The sequence below is a fragment of the Oncorhynchus keta genome, chromosome 10 (assembly GCF_023373465.1).
Source record: "Oncorhynchus keta strain PuntledgeMale-10-30-2019 chromosome 10, Oket_V2, whole genome shotgun sequence".
Classification (NCBI taxonomy): Eukaryota; Metazoa; Chordata; class Actinopteri; order Salmoniformes; family Salmonidae; genus Oncorhynchus; species Oncorhynchus keta.
Window position 1 is genome coordinate 39,226,979 of NC_068430.1, and position 19,975 is coordinate 39,246,953.

At 41.0% G+C, this 19,975-nt stretch overlaps 1 protein-coding gene across 2 annotated transcripts in view; it reads left to right on the top strand.

Moving 5' to 3' along the window:
* The first annotated feature begins 1,150 nt into the window (after positions 1-1,150).
* Positions 1,151-19,975, top strand: part of sarnp (SAP domain containing ribonucleoprotein) — a 58,570-nt gene continuing 39,745 nt past the window's right edge. The window contains exons 1-6 of one of the 2 annotated variants that reach the window (XM_035778029.2): positions 1,151-1,303; positions 4,954-5,053; positions 5,555-5,595; positions 5,728-5,801; positions 6,157-6,208; positions 18,470-18,543. In XM_035778029.2, coding sequence (XP_035633922.1) covers positions 1,271-1,303; positions 4,954-5,053; positions 5,555-5,595; positions 5,728-5,801; positions 6,157-6,208; positions 18,470-18,543 — 374 coding nt within the window. In that variant the 5' untranslated portion in view covers positions 1,151-1,270. The remainder of the gene's footprint in view (positions 1,304-4,953; positions 5,054-5,554; positions 5,596-5,727; positions 5,802-6,156; positions 6,209-18,469; positions 18,544-19,975) is intronic. The other variant, XM_035778030.2, reaches the window with a different exon arrangement.

The window sequence follows — 19,975 nt, forward strand, 5'->3', positions numbered from 1 at the left end:
AACAAACTAGCATGGTCCAAACACACCAAGACAGTTGTGAAGATGGCACAACAACATATTTTTCCCCTCAGGACACTGAAAAGATTTGTCATGGGTCCCTAGATCCTCAAAAAGTTCTAAAGCTGCACAATTGAGAGCATCTTGACCGGTTGTTAACGGCTCGACATCCGACCGTAAAGCGCTACAGACGGTAGTGCATATGACCCAGGACATCACTGGGACCAAGCTTCCTGCCATTTAGGACCTATATACTAGGCGTGTCAGAGGAAGGCCCTAAAAATTGCCAAAGACTCCAGTCACCCAAGTCATAGACGGTTCTCTCTGCTACCGCACGGAAAGCGGTACCAGAGTTCAAAGTCTTAGTCCAAAAGGCTCCTTGACAGATTCCACCCCCAAGCCATAACACTGCTGAACAATTAATCAAATGGCCAACCGGACTATTTGCATTGACACCCCCCCCTTTTGTTTTTACACCGCTGCTACTCACTGTTTATTATATATGCATAGTCACTTTACCCCTACCTACATATACAAATGGCCTTGACTAACGTGTATGGGCGGCAGGGTAGCCTAGTGGTTAGAGTGTTGGACTAGTAACCGGAAGGTTCAAACCTTCAGGTAGTAAACCCTCAGCATATGACAACTTCTGCATGACCCCAAGGTACAAATCTGTCGTTCTGCCCCTGAACAGGCAGTTAACCCACTGTTCCTAGGCCGTCAAATAATAATTTGTTCTTAACTGACTTGCCCAGTTAAATAAGGGTCAAATAAAATTGACTCAGTACCGTACCCCCTGTATATAGTGTCATTATTGTTGTTTTATTTTTATTCTTAAGAAAATAGTTAACTACATTGTTGGTTAAGAGCTTTAAGTAAGGATTTCACGGTGTTGCATGTGACATAAGATTTGATTTGATTTAGTGTAGCTATAAATCACTTAGCTGTGTTTACACAGGGAGCCCAATTCTGATGTTTTGCCCAATTATTGACAAAAGATCTGATCTGTTTGGTGAAAAGACTAATACTTTGGCAAAGGATACGATATGGGCTGCCAGTGTAAATGCAAACGTAGTTGCTGTGGGAATGACGAAAAAAAATTAAGTAAAACATCGTCACACAAAGTTTCGGCAGATGGCAGCACCACTGAACCTTGCTACCATTTCACGAGTATAAGCGGCGTATAGCCAATCATCGGTCGTTTTATTACGCATTTCACTAAAACGCATTACCATTGGATAATTTTCTTCCGCGCTTTCCCTATACAAACAAGATGGCTGGGGTTGTTGAACTCCAGAAATTGAAGGTGAGAACTATTTAAAAAGGAATAAAATCCAATACATACGTAATTCCTTATAGTCTGGCATCGTGTAAAATGTATAAGTAATTTACGTATTGTACGGTTTACTACTCCACTCACTAGATAATGTAGTTGTGCGGTAGTAATACTCCGTGTGATTTGCCTGCAAATGGAAGCTAGCTACCTTACACAGCTGTCTGCTAGTGTTAGCTAGCTAACATGCGCACGTTCGTTACTGTAAAACATGAAATAACCGAGTGCGTCGTCATTTGACCAGCTAGTTGCACGAATTAATTTAGCTAATAAATACATTTTACCTAGCAAAGTTATTGTATTCTTAGCTAGTTCTGGTAGCTACCTAGTTTGATTAATCAGGCTGTAATACACAATTGGTATATACAGCTTTATAGCCGATTTATGTTTGATCTGGCAATGCGAGCGGAAGCTCCGTACAGATGGCGACGCGATTGCGACGCCTCGGGTGGCTTGTGGAGGCCAAATCGAGCTTCACACGGCGATGCTTCCTCTTCCTCTGAGGTTTAACGGCGGTTGGCATCCAATAAATGTTGGATTACCGCCACCTACTAGACTGAAATATAGATCCCTTTAATAATGTTGCTTGAAAAAAAAGCATAAATACCATACCATCTACACACACACACAGAACAAAAACATACTCCACTATTTAAACATATTTAGTCCTACTTCAGGCCAACAGTCTGAAAGTATGGAACACCACCACTTAACAGGCTCCTGAGTGGTGCAGCGTTCTAAGATACTGCATCCAGGCGGTATCACATCCGGCTGTGATAGGGAGGCGCACAATTGGCCCAGCGTCGTCCGGGTTAGGATTTGGCTGGGATAGGCCATCATTGTAAATAATAATTTGTTCTAAACTGTAACTGTAACTCTGTCAAGTCTCTGCAGCTGCCACCAGAACCTCTTTTCCGCAACTTAAATTCCATCCCTGCAGTACAGTTGATATAAATGCCAAAAATACAATCTTAGTGAAACATATCACTTGTTAGTTTTATCCACCTGTACTGGTACAGAATTACTAGTCACACCACTCCTCAGGATCCCTCCCACTTGACCCATCTTCCTCAACTTTCTTCACTGCCTCAGCATATGACAACTTCTGCATGACCCCAAACCTGGAAAACTCAACATGCTTCTCTTGCACGGGACATTTCTGATCCCCAGCCCCATGGGCAGCCCTACAATTAACACATACCAGTACTATCCCCAATGCTACACATTCCTTTGTCTCATGGCCTTCTGGACACTTCTCACACCTAGGAACCTTCCTCCTACACACTGCTGCCACATGCCCATAAGGTTGACACCTGTAACAATGTAATGTATTTTGGACAAAAGCTCGTACAGGATAACTTATATATCCTAACATCACTTTGTCGGCCAAAGACTCAACATCAAAACTCAAAAGAACTGACTGACTCTTCTGTTTCACCACTCACACCACCCTGTCTGTGTCTCACCAAACGGCGAGCATCACAAACACTGGAATCTTCCGCTCAGTTGGTCAGCTTTCACATTTACCGCCACCCCAGTAATCATTCCTTTCAATGGCAGCCTTTTCTTGAGAGCAAAACAAATCACATCTCTTGCCTCCATTCGTTTAACATGGAGCGCCTGCTACCTCTGACCAGCAGAAACACAATTATCACAAGATCACTTCTGGTTACCTTTAACGATTCCACAGCACCCAACTCTGATTTCACCCACCCTGAAACCACAAATGGATCAGCCAAATGGCAAGGGTCCATTTTTCCCCAAAACTTCATTCCTACTGTCAAAGACCCTTGGTGCAAGCCTCAGCCTCTGAGAACTTCACCACACCTACCATTTCTCCTCCTGTCTTCAACTCACTCTGCTTACACTTCCTACCATTCTTCTTTAACAAACCATCTCCCCTTTTCTGACATTTTTACCGACTCAAGTTCACCCTCTTCCTCCCTCTCTCTCGTAGATCTCCTCTGCCTCTTTTTCCCTCCATTCCTCCTCTGTATTCCAAGTATACATATCCTTATGATAATACTGCACTTCTCCTGACATGCATCTTGTTCTTGCCTTGTCAAGGGATGCCATTTAACCGGCTGCCACCATCTCTTTACAATCAGCACGAACCCCTCTGGATGTAGCATTAAACAGTGCATCCCACTTGTAAAGCAGCTTCTTCATCTTGATGCTCTTCTTTATCAATAGCGACCGAAGCCCATTTCAATTTCAAACAAGCGTGCTCTCTTTCTCCCGGATTCCTTGATTTGCTTGCTCAGACCCGGTCATGCTCCTTCCCCGGAAATCCCGTACGGCGATGACTTGTCTCCCACATTTTGTAGCAATGTGGAGGGCTCCGTATAGCTCCACATTGACATGATTGTTTGACGGTAGGTGAGCTCGGGAGGGCCTGAATGAACACAAACTCACTTTCTTGACAACAGCTCTGCCCTGTTACCCAAAGCGCAAGAAGTATGAATTCTCTGGCCAGTGGTGTAAAGTACTTAAGTGTCAATACTTTAAAGTACAACTTAATTTGTTTTTTGGAGTACTTTACTATGTATATTTTTGACAACTTTTACTTCACTACATTCTTAAAGAATATAATGTACTTTTTACTCTATGCATTTTCCCTGACACCCAAAAGTACTCATTACATTTTTAATACTTAGTAGGACATGAAACTTGTCCAATTCACGCAATTATCAAGAGGTCATCCCTGCGGCCTCTGTTCTGGTGGACTCAATAAACACATGCTTCGTTTGTAAATTGTGTATGAGTGTTGAAGTGTGCTCCTGGCTATCTGTAAACAAACAAAAAATGAAATTTGTGCTGTCTGGTTTGCTTAATATAATTAATTTGAAACGATTTATACTTTTACTTTTAATACTTAAGTGTATATTAGCAATAACATGTACTTTTGATACTTAAGTATATTTAAACCAAATACTTTTAGACTTTTACTGGGTGACTTACTTGAGTCATAATCTATTAAGGTATATTTACTTTTACTCAAGTATGACAATTGAGTATTTTTTCCACAACTGACCCTATCGCCATAAATGCTGTATGGCCAATGCAGAAAACGGATGAACCGTACAGAGCCTTTAACACCTCATGTCCACCAGATGGACATGCAGCGGAAGCATTCATCGTCAATGGTATAGTCCACAATGATACGTTGGGAATGCCGCACTAGGCTGCAATGTGTTCTGTGTACCGCATACGTTCAATTTGTTCAACTAGTGGTTGATTTACTGTTCGGTTGTACAAATGAAGGTACACACAGACTTTTAGCTAGTTGAAAATTGAAGAACGTGTGTCAAGTACAGAAAATGCGGGCTTGACATCCAGCAAAACAAAACAAAACTCATATGCACCTGGTGGACATCGTGTGTTAGCTCTTGAAAACGGCCTTCTCCCTTGCCTGGAAACCCAATTGCACAGAAGGTCTGTTGCCAATGGCTGCATTGTTGTGCCAAAACTCTTTACTTATGTGGTAGCCATGTTATTATGACAGATTTAGTGAATTTTTTTGTAGTTGACCTTTTTATATAAATGCAATCAATGTTAATTGTATTATATGCATACGCTCTTCACTAAAAGTCTTCTACATTTGTCGACCCTACCTTCTTCAGTTGGCTGAGCTCAAGCAGGAGTGTGCTGTGAGGGGATTGGCCGTGAAAGGAAACAAAGGTGACCTTATTGGCAGGTTGCAGGCGTACCTTGAGGAGCATGGTATGATGGACTTGTCTTTCTTCCACTAACACTTACTCTTTTCTTACCAGCACTGATTGTAAAATGTAGCCTAAATTAGTAAAATAAAAATAAAAAAAACGTACGAAGGCATAATGTTCCCCTGCCCTGTGAATGATGTGATGGGGAGTTCCCTTCAGTTCCAATTATTAGCATAATGTATTGTCATGTTTGTGGTTTTTTATTTTTGCTCAGTAACAAACACTTTCCCTAATATCGACATTTTCTCTTGATTTGTTTCTGAACTCAGCTTAACAAAACTACTGCAATATAAACCGTACTCTTTCTTGGATGTTATCATGAAATGTCTTGATTTCTCCAATAACTGAACCTTGGTTGGGTAGATGTATGTAACATTATTCTCTCCAACAGATGGGGTATACATTCTCTTCTGTACTATGCTCGGTTAAATATTATTGTTTTTACAGCCAACTTGTCTTGAAAATGTGAGAAACATTTTGTATTTGACCTTTTATGTTCCAGAAGATGAGGTGAACGAAGAGGAGGTTTTGGGAGAGTTGGAGGTAAGCATGTGAAACATGTTTAATAAAAATATTATTGTTTAAAGCTGACTCATTTTTTCAGAATATTTTACCCTTATAATATTTCTGAATATTTAAAATTGTGCTGATTACATGCTTGGTGTATATTTACAGGACAATCCTAAAGAGGAGGAAATCAGTGAGACACCTGCAGAAGTGGCAGTAGAAAAGGCAGCTGTACCTGAAAAGTCAGTACTCTATTTGTTACTCAAACCTACCTATGGGATGTTTCATGTCCTAATGACTGATGGTTATTATGTGATTGAAGTGGGCCTAGCCTAATCATTGTTATCAAGATTCTCATGGCAAATTCAGCAGTTTTTCAACATGTTAAGATCAAGTTTGATGTTGGCATCTTCCTTTTTTAGTCTTTGAATGTCAGTCATGATCAATTTATGTTGTTATACGGTATGTACAAGATGTCTTTGGGGGATTATTTCACTGGACGTGCAGTGGATTGTTTTTAACCAATAGAGGGCAGGCTAGGTTTACAAAGTTTTCCACTAGATACTTTATTCAACTTTACATTTTGTCTTGCTTTAGGGATGCTGAGAAGAAAGTTGTAAAAATCACTGCCCCATCAGTTGCGGATGAGGTATGTAGTACAGTATTCTAATTGTGTGCATGATGCACACAATAACTGGATTAAATAGCTAGATTTAAAATCTTGTTTTCCACAATGTTCTACTCATCAGCTCTGGGTCGTTCCATTTAATTTCAATCAGTTTTGACTCAACCCATTTGATCTGACTGAAACTTTCTATATATATTTGCCCATGGTCGAAGTGGTCAGAAAGTGACTTTTTGGAACTGAAAGCCAAAACATTTAGGTGATTGAGGTGCTAAAAAGTCACCCATTTTGCATACCCCACCCTACCATGAGACATCCATGTCTTCATCAGTGGAAAAGATAAACAGTTGAGTTTTATATAATTTAAAAGCTTACAAACAGGGTTGTCAAAAAATTCAATAATTTATAGATAAATAAAAAAAACATTCATTTTGTTTCTCCTTTAACATCAATTATCTAAAAACACCTAAAGTTAGATGTTTTTCATTTTCCCATATTTTGTAGATTAGACCCTATTTTATGAAATCTCAGGGGTTGGTGTTGTGCCTGCCTTCGGTTGAGACACAACATACTCTTGAATACAGGGTGGGTGAAATTTAAATAATAGAAATATAATTCATAGAATGGACATATCCCTTTAGACTAGAGGTCTACCGATTAATCGGAATGGCCGATTAATTAAGGCCGATTTCAAGTTTTCATAACAGTCGGAAATCTGTATTTTTGGGCGCCGATTTATGAAAAAATTTTTTTCGCATTTTTATTTTTTATATATACCTTTATTTAACTTGGCAAGTCAGTTAAGAACACATTCTTATTTTCAATGACGGCCTAGGAACGGTGGGTTAACTGCCTCGTTCAGGGGCAGAATGGCAGATGTTCACCGTGTCAGCTCGGGGGATCCAATCTTGCAAACTTACAGTTAACTAGTCCAACGCAATAACGACCTGCCTCTCTCTCGTTGCACTCCACAAGGAGACTGCCTGTTACGCGAATGCAGTAAGCCAAGGTAAGTTAAACTTATCTTATAAAAACATTAAACTTATCTTATAAAAAACAATCAATCATAATCACTAGTTAACTACACATGGTTGAGGATATTACTAGATATTATCTAGCGTGTCCTGTGTTGCATATAATCTGACTGAGCATACAAGTATCTGACTGAGCGGTGGTAGGCAGAAGCAGGTGCATAAACATTCATTCAAACAGCACTTTCATGCGTTTTGCCAGCAGCTCTTCGTTGTGCATCAAGTATTGCGCTGTTTATGACTCAACTCCCGAGATGAGGCTGGTGTAACCGAAGTGAAATGGCTAGCTAGTTAGCGTGCTCTAATAGCGTTTCAAACGTCACTCGCTCTGAGCCTTCTAGTAGTTGTTCCACTTGCTCTGCATGGGTAACGCTGCTTCGAGGGTGGCTGTTGTCGTTGTGTTGCTGGTTCGAGCCCAGTAAGGAACGAGGAGAGGGACGGAAGCTATACTGTTACACTGGCAATACTAAAGTGCCTATAAGAACATCCAATAGTCAAAGGTTAATGAAATACAAATGGTATAGAGGGAAATAGTCCTATAATTCCTATAATAACTACAACCTAAAACTTCTTACCTGGGAATATTGAAGACTCATGTTAAAAGGAACCACCAGCTTTCATATGTTCTCATGTTCTGAGCAAGGAACTGAAACGTTAGCTTTCTTACATGGCACATATTGCACTTTACTTTCTTCTCCAACACTTTGTTTTTGCATTATTTAAACCAAATTGAACATGTTTCATTATTTATTTGAGGCTAAATGGATTTTATTGATGTATTATATTAAGTTAAAATAAGTGTTCATTCAGTATTGTTGTAATTGTCATTATTACAAATACATAAAAATAAAAATAATTGGCCGATGAATCGGTATTGTCTCCTTTGGTCCTCCAATAATCGGTATCGGCGTTGAAAAATCATAATCGGTCAACCTCTGCTTTCGACTAAGGGCTGTGGCAGTCATGACATTTTCTTCAGCCGGTTATTGTCATTCAAAAGACTGCTGGTCTCATGGTAATTGACAGTTAATGAACAAAAACGCATTTAGTAGCTCTATGCATATAAGCCACTGATACGCACTTTTGGAACCTCTAGATTATTATTATTTTTTTGATGATTTTAATATACACCATCACAAAAAAGCATTATTTTAGACCGGTCTAAAGAAACATTATGATACAAAGAAAATGTATTTCATAAGTAAATAATGAGTTGGCCTACTGTGCGTTATCTGGCTATGTGACATTCCATAGGCTGTATGCTTGTTCATTTAGCAGACAAGATATGCTTATATGTCCCGTGCCATTATTTAGTATTATATGATTTTATAGTAGGAATAATATCATTTAACTTAGCAGAATAAAATAGAAAATATATTTTTCCCATTCCATAGTGCACATATGATGCTGGATTTAGAGTTATTTGGCCACTTTAGTTGTGAATGATACAAACTTTAGAATGTCTTAGAAATCAGAACATGCAGGATATGGGCTGCATGGCGCGACTATAGGCTATTGATGAAGTCCCCCAAAAAGTTTGCACTTTGTTCCTTGCCTCAAGTTGCATACGCTGTTCTCTCATAAAGTGATCATATACTGAACAAAAATAAGAACGCAACAAGCAAAAAATTATGATTTTGTTGAGTTTCAGTTCCTATAAGGAAATCAGTCAATTGAAATAAATATAATAATCTATGGATTTCACATGACTGGGCAGGGGGCTTAGCCATGAGTGTGCCTGGGAGGGCATAGGCCCACCCACTTGGGAGCTAGGCCCAACCAATCAGAATGAGTTTATCCCCACAAAAGGGATTTATTACAGACAGAATTACTCTTCAGTTTCATCAGCTGTCCGGGTGGCTGGTCAATCCCGCAGGTGAAGAAGCTGAATATGGAGGAGTTGGGCTGATGTGGTCTGTGGTTGTGAGGCCGGTTGGACGTACTGCCAAATTCTCCAAAACGACTTATGATAGAAAATTTAACATGAAATTATCTGGCAACAGCTCTGGTACACATTCCTGCAGTCATTATGCCAATTGCACGCTCCCTCAGAACTTGATACACCTGTGGCATTGTGATGTGTAACAAAACTGCACATTTTAGAGTGACCTTTTATTGTCCCAGACACAAGGTGCACCTGTTTAATGATCATGCTGTTTAATCAGCTTCTTGATATGCCACACCTGTCAGGTGGATGGATTATCTTGGCAAAGGAGAAATGCTCACTAACTGAGATGTAAACAAATATGTGCACAAAATTTGAGCGAGTGCGTATGGAACATTTATGGGATCTTTTATTTCAACTCATGAAACATGGGACCAACACTTTTACATGTTGTTTTATATTTTTGTTCAGTATATTTTCACCCATCAGACTAGTCTCAATTTAATCTTGTCTTTACTAATATGTTAAATTCATTTAGATTTAAAATGGTCAATTATCAAAGGGGCAGGGTAAAAAAAATACATGTCATCAAAATCAATAAACTAACAGCATCGCCTAGTCCTAGGCCTACATGTTCTCTCCCAGACTCATGAATAGAATGTTTGGAGGATAGCATAAGGTAGCCAACCAGTCTATCAAATATGCATAATTATACAGTCCACACTCAAAGAAGATTACTGGAATTTGTTTTATTTTGGAGTATAGGCTAGACCAATTATGTAAAGATATATTAGATCCGTTTAAAAAATATATATGCGGTAGGCTATGTATTGTAAAACTTATTTCAGGCTTGAGTTCATGTATAGGCCTATGTATAGGCCTATACGCTCTAATATGGCTTTTGGGTGTTTTTAATTCATCATCACTTTTAGAATGCACTGCCCATTTCGTTGTGTTATGCATTGAAACAACATCCACAACGACCATGTTTTCCACTCAGTTTCAACCTATTGATCAATATGAAGAAAAAGTACAATCACACTGAGGTGAGTTTTAAAAGCAAGCAACTGTTTTGATGATGTGTTTGTGATTTATGATTTCATTTACACTGTCAGAGTGGTTAGAGGGACAATAGAGCCCTTAGTACCAGGCCATTAGCGACCTGATGGTCATTAGAGAGTTGGGTACTACAAATGTATGTCATGTGGAATTTTACTGCGGTCATAACTCATGACCGCAGGTGTGGTGGTAATATGGTCACCGCAACAGCCCTACTGCAATTTAGTTCGTACATCATTAACATTTTAATTGAGTACACATTTTTACCTCTAATTACTACCACAATGATGGCCACCTGTCCACCCACAGTCGAATGTCAACTTAAATGGTAATGTATAGTCTGTTATCGGTATAGCGTATTCGGAAAGTATTCAGACCTCTTCACTATTTTCTTATGTTACAGCCTTTATTCTAAAATTGATTAAATTGATGAGGGAAAAAACAATCTACACACACAACCCCATAATGACAAAGCAAAAACAGTTTTTTAGAAATGTTTGCAATCAACTGAAATATAACATTTACATAAGTACTTTGTTGAAGCACCTTCGGCAGGGATTACTCTCAAGCTCTGTCAGGTTGGATGGGGAGCCTTGATGCGCAGCTTTTTTCAGGTCTCTCCATAGATGTTTGATCGGGTTCAAGTCCGGCCTCTGGCTGGGCCACTCAAGGACATTCAGAGACTTGTCCCGAAGCCACTCCTGTGTTGTCTTGGCTGTGTGCTTAGGGTTGTTGTCCTGTTGTTGGAAGGTGAACCTTTGTGCCTGTCTGAGGTCCTTAGCATTCTGGAGCAGGTTTTCATCAAGGATCTCTCTGTACTTTTGCTCCGTTCATTTGTCCCTGGATCCTGACTAGTCTCCCAGTCCCTGCCGCTGAAAAACATCCCCACAGCATGATTCTGCCACCACCATGCTTCTCCGTGGGGATGGTTCCAGGTTTCCTCTAGACATGGCGCTTGGCATTCAGGTCAAAGAGTTCAATCTTGGTTTCATCAGACCAGAGAATCTTGAGTCCTTTAGGGGTCTTTTGGCAAACTCCAAGCGGGCTATCAAATCCAATTAGATTTTATTTTTAGGTAATGAAAGGCTTTCTTACAAGCTCTTAACCAACAATACTTTAATAAGTTAAGAAAGCAAAGTGTTAAATAGAAAATAAAAGTAACAAATAATTCAACAGCGGAGGTAAAATAGCAAACAAGGCTACATACAGGGGTACAGGTACAGAGTCAATGTGCGGGGGGCACCGGTTAGTTGAGGTAATTAAGGTAATATGTACATGTAAGTATAGTTAAAGTGACTGTGCATAGATTATAAACAGAGAGTAGCGGCAGCGTAAAAGAGGGGTTTGGGTAGCCCTTTGACTAGCTTTTCAGTAGTCTTATGGCTTGGGGGTAGAAGCTGTTAAGAAGCCTTTTGGACCTTGACTTGGCGCTCCGGTACCGCTTGCTGTGCGGTAGCAGAGGGAACAGTCTATGACTAGGGTGGCTGGAGTCTTTCAATCTGGCCATCTACCATAAAGGCCTGATTGGTGGAGTGCTGCAGAGATGGTGGTCCTTCTGGAGGGTTCTTCCATCTCGACAGAGGAACTCTGGAGCTCTCTGAGTGACCATTCTTGGTCACCTCCCTGACCAAGGCCCTTCTCCTCTGATTGCTCATTTTGGCTAGGTGGCCAATTCTAGGAAGGGTCTTGGTGGTTCTAAACTTATTCCATTTAAGAATAATGGAGGCTAATGTGTTTCTGGGGACCTTCAATGCTGCAGAAATGTTTTGGTACCCTTCTCCAGATCTGTGCCTCGACACAATCCTGTCTGAGCTCTACAATACAAATCTCATGGCTTGGTTTTTGCTCAGGACCTTTATGTAGACAGGTGTGTGCCTTTCCAAATCATGTCAAATCAATTTAATTCACCACAGGTTTACTCCAATAAAGTTGTAGAAGCCTCTCAAGGATGGTCAATTGAAACAGGATGTACCTGAGCTCAATTTCGAGTCTCATAGCAAAGGGGCTGAATACTTATGTAAATAAGGTATTTCTGCTTATTTTTTACGAATTTGCAAAAATGTCAACCTGTTTTTGCTTTGTCATTATGGGGTATTGTGTGTAGAATGATTAGATTGAGGAAATCAAACAATTTTATTAATTTTAGAGTAATAAGGCTGTAACGTAACAAAATGTGGGAAAGTGAAGGGGTCTGAATACTTTCTGAATGCACTGTATTTCTATTATTTCAATAGTTTTCCTATAGAGGATTGACAGTATCATTTTTAATAAATGATATTCCCATTCAAGTCAACGTTCTCTGATGTGTGGACCTCCAACCGTCTTTGTGCTACCAATTAAAAGTTGACAGCTCAAATTTTTTTCTCCCATTTATTAGCCAAAATATGACTCCTACCTTGTATTCAAGAGCATGCTGTGTCTCAACCAATGGCATGCACAACACAAAACACCAGATGATGTAAAATAGGGTCTAACCTACAACATATGCGTAAATGAAAACATATGCTTTTCCCCCCCCAAAGATAATTCCAAGTTAAAGGTAAACAAAACAAAAAAAACATTTTTATTAAACCACTTTTTTCCCAAGAAATTATCAAATAGTTTGACAACCCTGTTTTGTAAGCGTTTAAATTATATCAAACTCAACTGTTTATTTTTCCCAGTGATGAAGACATGCATGTCTGTCTCATGGTAGGGTGGGGTATGCAAAATGGGTCAACTTTGACCAACTATTTCTGGTAAATGTTTTGGCATTCAGGTCCAAAAACTACTTCTACCATTTGGCAAATATGCATAGAATCTTTCATTCAAATCCAAAGGGGTTCGGTCAAAAAAGTTATTGAAATCAAATGGAATGACCCCTCTTGTAATTCACACTGTTGGAATGTGAAACTGATCTATTGTAGGTCAACTGTTCGATTGTTTGGTCGTTAGGTTGTTGATCGACAAAGATTGTTTTAGTGCTCGACTTAAACAATCTTGGTCGACCGACAGCCTAACGACCAAACAATCGACCAGTCGACTAATATATACATTACAAGTTTGGACACATCTACTCATTACATGTATAATTATTGTAAAGACATCAAAACTATGTAGTAACTTGGAATGCTTTTCCAATAGTCTTGAAGGAGTTCCCACATATGTTAACCGGTTGTTAGCTGCTTTTCCTTCACTCTGCGATTCAACTCATCCCAAACCATCTCAATTGGGTTGAGGTCGGGTGATTGTGGAGGCCAGGTCATCGGATGCAGCACTCCATCACTCCTTATTGGTCAAATAGCCCTTACACAGCCTGGATGTGTGTTGGGTCATTGTCCTGTTGAACAAAAAAATCATAGTCCCACTAAGCGCAATCCTGATGGGATGGTGTATCGCTGCAGAATGCTGTGGTAGCCATGCTGGTTAAGTGTGTCTTGAATTCTAAATAAATCCCTGGCAGTGTCACCAGCAATGGACCCCCCCCCCCACTATCACACCACCTCCATGCTTCACGGTGGGAACCACACATGCAGAGATTTTCCGTCTTACAAAGATGCGTGGCTGGAACCAAAATTCTCAAATTTGGACTCGTCAGACAAAAGAACAGAAGAAAATGTCAATTTCAAAAGAAAATAATAGCATTCTCTGTTGTCCTGATGTGGCTATGCCAAATGGCTGTGGGGTACTCTAGTTCATTTAGCAGACAAGATTGTCTTATAATTCCGTGGCATTATTTATATTTTATAGTATGAAGAATATAATTGAACAAAGCTGAATAAAATATAATTATTTTCTCCCAAAAGATTTCAGGGAGTGCTCACATGAGACTATTCTGTGTTGAGCGGTTAACAAAGAAATATGTACTCCTATATGCTTAATTTAGAATTATTAATTTCACTTTAGTTCTTCAAACTTGGGCTATATGTTTTTATTTTACAACATTGATTGTAAGGCTATATGATGAGAGTAATGATGACTTGAAAAAAGTCACTTGAAAGGCATGAGCATTGATTTGTTTTTTTTTGCGCAGGCTGTACACACGCCATCAGTCTCTCATTCACAATTTGACAAGCACTTTATAATGCTTTGAATTTCACGGCGGCATCCCCTTTGTGGCATTAATTCACCCTAAAAAAATCTATGCCTATTTACGGAACACTAAAATAACACATCCTAGATCTGAATGAATAAAATATTCTTATTAAATACTTTTTTCTTTACATAGTTGAATGTGCTGACAACAAAATCACACAAATGATCAATGGAAATCAAATTTATCAACCCATGGAGGTCTGAATTTGGAGTCACACTCAAAATTAAAGTGGAAAACCACACTACAGGCTGATCCAACTTTGATGTAATGACCTTAAAACAAGTCAAAATGAGGCACAGTAGTGTGTGTGGCCTCCACGTGCCTGTATGACCTCCCTACAACACCTGGGCATGCTCCTGATGAGGTGGTGGATGCTCTCCTGAGGGGTCTCCTCCCAGACCTGGACTAAAGCATCCGCCAACTCCTGGACAGTCTGGTGGATGGAGCAAGACATGATGTCCCAGATGTGCTCAATTGGATTCAGGTCTGGGGAACGGCGGGCCAGTCCATAGCATCAATGCCTTCCTCTTGCAGGAACTGCTGACACACTCCAGCCACATGAGGTCTAGCATTGTCTTGCATTAGGAAGAACCCAGGAGGAACCCAGGGCCAACCGCACCAGCATATAGTCTCGCAAGGGGTCTGAGGATCTCATCTCGGTACCTAATGGCAGTCAGGCTACCTCTGGCGAGCACATGGGGGGCTGTGCGGCTCCCCCAAAGAAATGCCACCCCACACCATGACTCACCCACCGCCAAACCGGTCATGCTGGAGGATGTTGCAGGCAGCAGGACGTTCTCCACAGCGTCTCCAGACTCTGTCACGTCTGTCACGTGCTCAGTGTGAACCTGCTTTCATCTGTGAAGAGCACATGGCGCCAGTGGCGAATTTGCCTATCTTGGTGTTCTCTGTCAAATGCCAAACGTCCTGCACAGTGTTGGGCTGTAAGCACAACCCCCACCTGTGGATGTCGGGCCCTCATACCACCCTCATGGAGTCTGTTTCTGACCGTTTGAGCAGACACATGCACATTTGTGGCCTGCTGTAGGTCATTTTGCAGGGCACTGGCAGTGCTCCTCCTGCTCCTCCTTGCACAAAGGCGGGGGTAGCGGTCCTGCTGCTGGGTTGTTGCCCTCCTACGGCCTCCTCCACATCTCCTGATGTACTGGCCTGTCTCCTGGTAGCGCCTCCATGCTCTGGACACTACGCTGACAGACACAGCAAACCTTCTTGCCACAGCTCGCATTGATGTGCCATCCTGGATGAGCTGCACTACCTGAGCCACTTGTGTGGGTTGTAGACTCCGTCTCATGCTACCACTAGAGTGAAAGCACCGCCAGCATTCAAAAGTGACCAAAACATCAGCCAGGAAGCATAGGAACTGAGAAGGGGTCTGTGGTAACCACCTGCAGAACCACTCCTTTATTGGGGGTGTCTTGCTAATTGCCTATAATTTCCACCTGTTGTCTATTCCATTTGCACAACAGCATGTGACATTTATTGTCAATCAGTGTTGCTTCCTAAGTTGACAGTTTGATTTCACAGAAGTGTGATTGACTTGGAGTGACATTGTGTTGTTTAAGTGTTCCCTTTATTTTTTTTGAGCAGTGTATATAATTCACAAGTGATAGGTGATATGCACCTATCAGACTTCTTGATTTAATCTTGTCTTTACATATACACTTAAAAAAACATTTTTCTTTAACCTTAATTTAACTAGGCAAGTCAGTTAAGAACAAATTCCTATTTACAATGAAGGCCTACCGACCAAACCTCCGCTAGCCTGGATGACACTGGGCCAATAGGGAAGTGCACTATCAGACTCCCGTTCACGGCCGGTTGTGATACAGCCTGGGATCGAACCAGGGTTTATAGTGACGCCTCTAGCACTGCTATGCCGTGCCTTAGACCGCTGTGCCGCTCGGGAGCTCATATATATATAAATAATATGTGACATTTGTTTTGATTTAGAATGGACCATTATCATGCACCTGTATCGAAACAACAGGGGCAATGGAAAAAATACACTTAAATAGCGAATGGAGGATGCTTTTCCCCATGGTTTATTTTCATGCCAGGCAGGTAGGCTGTACTCCTGTTGTAAATATAAGCAATGTGCTTAATATTAGGAAATTTGAGAAATAAATACAGTAGGCGTAGCCTATAGAAAGCTGATGGGATCCTCATAGTTTTATTAGCGGCCATCAATCTGTTTTCTCTAGCAATTACATAGCCTATAGATATGGGCTCTCATGAAGTATTGGATTAGATTTTCAAATACATTAGCATTGATGTCAGAGTGATTAGAGAGACAATAGAGTGTTAAGTACCAGGCAGTTAGCAAGTTTGGTAGGTTACTAATAACCAGCAGCATCAGAGCTTGGAAAACATCTAATTACGTGACTAAAAGGTCATGTGGAATTTTACTGCCTTCATGATTCGTGACTCCAGGTGTGGCGGTAATACGGTCACTGCAACAGCCCTATTCCTTTTCTGTGGCGGTCCTCATGACAGCCATTTTCATCATAGGGTTTAATGGTTTTTACAACTGCACTTAACTTTCAAAGTTCTTGAAATGCTCTGCATTGACTGACCTTCATGTCTTAAAGTAATGATTGACTGTTTCTCTTTGCTTATTTGAGCTGTTCTTTCCATAATATGGACTTGGTCTGTCACCAAATAGGCCCATCTTCTGTATACCACCCCTACCTTGTCACAACACAACTGATTGGCTCAAACGCATTAAGAAGTAAAGAAATTCCACAATGAACTTTTAACAAGGCACACCTGTTAATTGTAGTTCATTACAGGTGACTACCTCCTGACGCTGGTTGAGAGAATGCCAAGAGTGTGCAAAGCTGTCATCAAGGCAAAGGGTGGCTACTTTGAAGAATCTGAAATATATATATTTTGATCAGTTTAACACTTTTTTTGGTTACTATATGATTCCATGTGTTATTTCATAGTTTTGATGTCTTCACTATTATTCTACAATGTAGACAATAGTAAAAAATAAAGAAAAACATTGAATGAGTAAGAGTGTCCAAACTTTTGACTGACTGGTACTGTATATACATATATTTATATTTGCGTTCATCTTGGTGAACTAGTGCATTGCGGAGGCCTAGACTAAATGCCAGTTTATGCTTGATTGGAAAATGTGGTCGGTGGCTTCATATGGAGGGTGTGACGCAATTGCGGAGCCTCCAGAGCCATGCAGTTGCCAAAGAGCCTCCCAAATGTTGTAACAATGCAGAGAGCTCTGTATAGCGCCGCATTGACATGATTGGTTGATGGTAGGTGGGGGCGGTACGTCATGTAGGAAACACAAACACACAACAGCTCTGCATTGCTCCGCGAAGCGCAGGAAGTATGAATGGCCTGACTCCTGCTGAGTCCGTATCACTGTAATTGCTGCATGGCCAGTGCAGACGTCGATTGATCATGCGCCCAGATGCACAATGCGCTTCTCTCTTCAGAATGCGCTCTCTCCTGCCAATTTGTGCACATTCATTGTTTCTTAACTTCATTGTGTGAATTATTTGTGTTTTAATTGTTAGTGTATATCAATTCCTCATTACATATATTACCAGCAATACATTTACCGTTAATTCCTACCATTTCTAATCTACAGTGTTTGTTACTTTGGTTATTGTAATTTATGTTATCAATATTATTATTCCTGTCACATTATCACCCCTGTCACGTTGTTTTCTGTGTGCACAACCTATGCTGCACTTGTGTTTTGTCAATTTAGTCATTGTTTTTTGTTTTGAGCGCTCCTGTAAATGTTGAGTAAGGATGCACACTCATGGAAGTAGGCCTATAGGCTACCTGGCCTGCGCAAATGTAGACATGATGTGTAGGGTCTGATTAGTATTTCTGATTGGCTTAATGCACCACTACTAATAACCTGTGGAGCTTCTCAAAGTAATGTTTTCTTCACCGCAAACAGTCTTATTTTTACATCCATTGAGAATTACAGTAGTTCCTTAATGTATTTAGGAAGATTTTTTTATCTCTCTCCCTTTCGATAAGAACTCGTCATAAAATTGTCCTACCTGGTAGCTTCGGTGAGCTCCTGCCCGAGTCAAGCACTGCTTCTTATCCCTTGCGCAAATAGCCTACAGCTGTGTCTGTGTGGGAAACTCGTAGGGCCCAGAATATTTTAAACAATGTTACAAGTTCGCTAGTAGCATGAATATTTAACTTGTATCTATTTGTGTCCATCACAGAGGCTGCAGAAGAGGGCAGAGCGTTTCAACCTGCCTGCTACTGCTGATAGTAAGAAAGAGGCCCGCGCTGCCAGGTGAGCCCCTGGACCGAATTACACATTATAATGGATCATATGTTGACTTTGGATAAAACTAGGGTTATACATATTTTGGTTAAAACAAATGGGTTGTACTACAACCCTGGTTTTACGAAGGACGAACAAGTTCTTACTATGCTATAAGCTGTCTCCAGACAGCACCACTGATTAATCATTTATTACATTTTTTGTGTTTTATCTCCCCTTTTCTCACAAATTTCATCATATCAAATTATGATCTTGTCTCATCGCTTCAACTCCACAACGGGAGCTGAAGTTCGAGTAATGCATCTGCCAAAACATGACCCGCCAAACCGCGCTCAGTAACATCTGCCTGCTTAATGTGGACCAATGTGTCGGTGAAAACAGTTCAAATGACGGCAGGTGCCCGGCCCGCCACAAGGAGTTGCTAGAGCACGATGAGCCAAGTAAAGCCCCCGGCCCTCCCCTGACCCGGATGACGCTGGGCCAATTGTGCGCTGCCCGAACAGATCTACGTGTCTCCTCTGAACTGGCACCAAAACGCCTCTATCACCTGTGGGTGGATACGCCACTCTGCAGACTCAGGCTTGCCCCTCGACAATAGGTTCGCACCTGGATTCAATATACCTGGAATGTGCGTTGCTGACAGTGAGTGTAGGTGTGTGTGTGTATGCCCACAGCATGTATTCGTGATGCCACCTGGTGCATGGCCATTGAGCGGACTCCGCCCTGGCGATTGATGTATGAGGTCGAGCCCGAGGCCTGCAGAGCATGATAGCCTTGAAGGCTGCAGAGCCTTCCTGTTGCTGCTCAAATTTGTGTGTGATGGTCTCCACGAAAGGACCGAAGAGCCCAGATATTGTGACAGGAGCATTCAGCAGCATGTTCTTTTCTCGTTCTCAAATTAAATAAAATTTAGCTTTATTTCAGACATAGAATGCAACGCAATGTGCTTTACAGGAAAAAAAACGAATAAAAAACAATAAAAATAAAAGCTGCATTACGCTACATATCCAAAAGTGCTCCTCGAACATCTCATTCCAAAATCATGGGCATTAATATGGAGTTGGTCCCCCCCTTACTGCTATAATAGCCTCCACTCTTCTGGAAAGACTTTCCACTAGATGTTGAAACATTGCTGCCGGGACTTGTTTCCATTCAGCCACGAGCATTATTGAGGTTGAGCCCTAATTGTTGGGCCAGTCAAGTTCTTCAACACCAATCTCGACAAACCATTTCTGTATGGACCTCGCTTTGTGCACGAGGGCATTGTCATGCTGAAATAGGAAAGGGCCTTCCCCAAACTGTTGCCACAAAGTTGGAGGCACAGAATCTTCTAGAATGTCTAGAACCAAGGGGCCTAGCCGAACCATGAAAAACAGCCCCAGACCATTATTCCTCCTCCACCAAACTTTACAGTTGGTGCTATGCATTCGGGCTGGTAGCG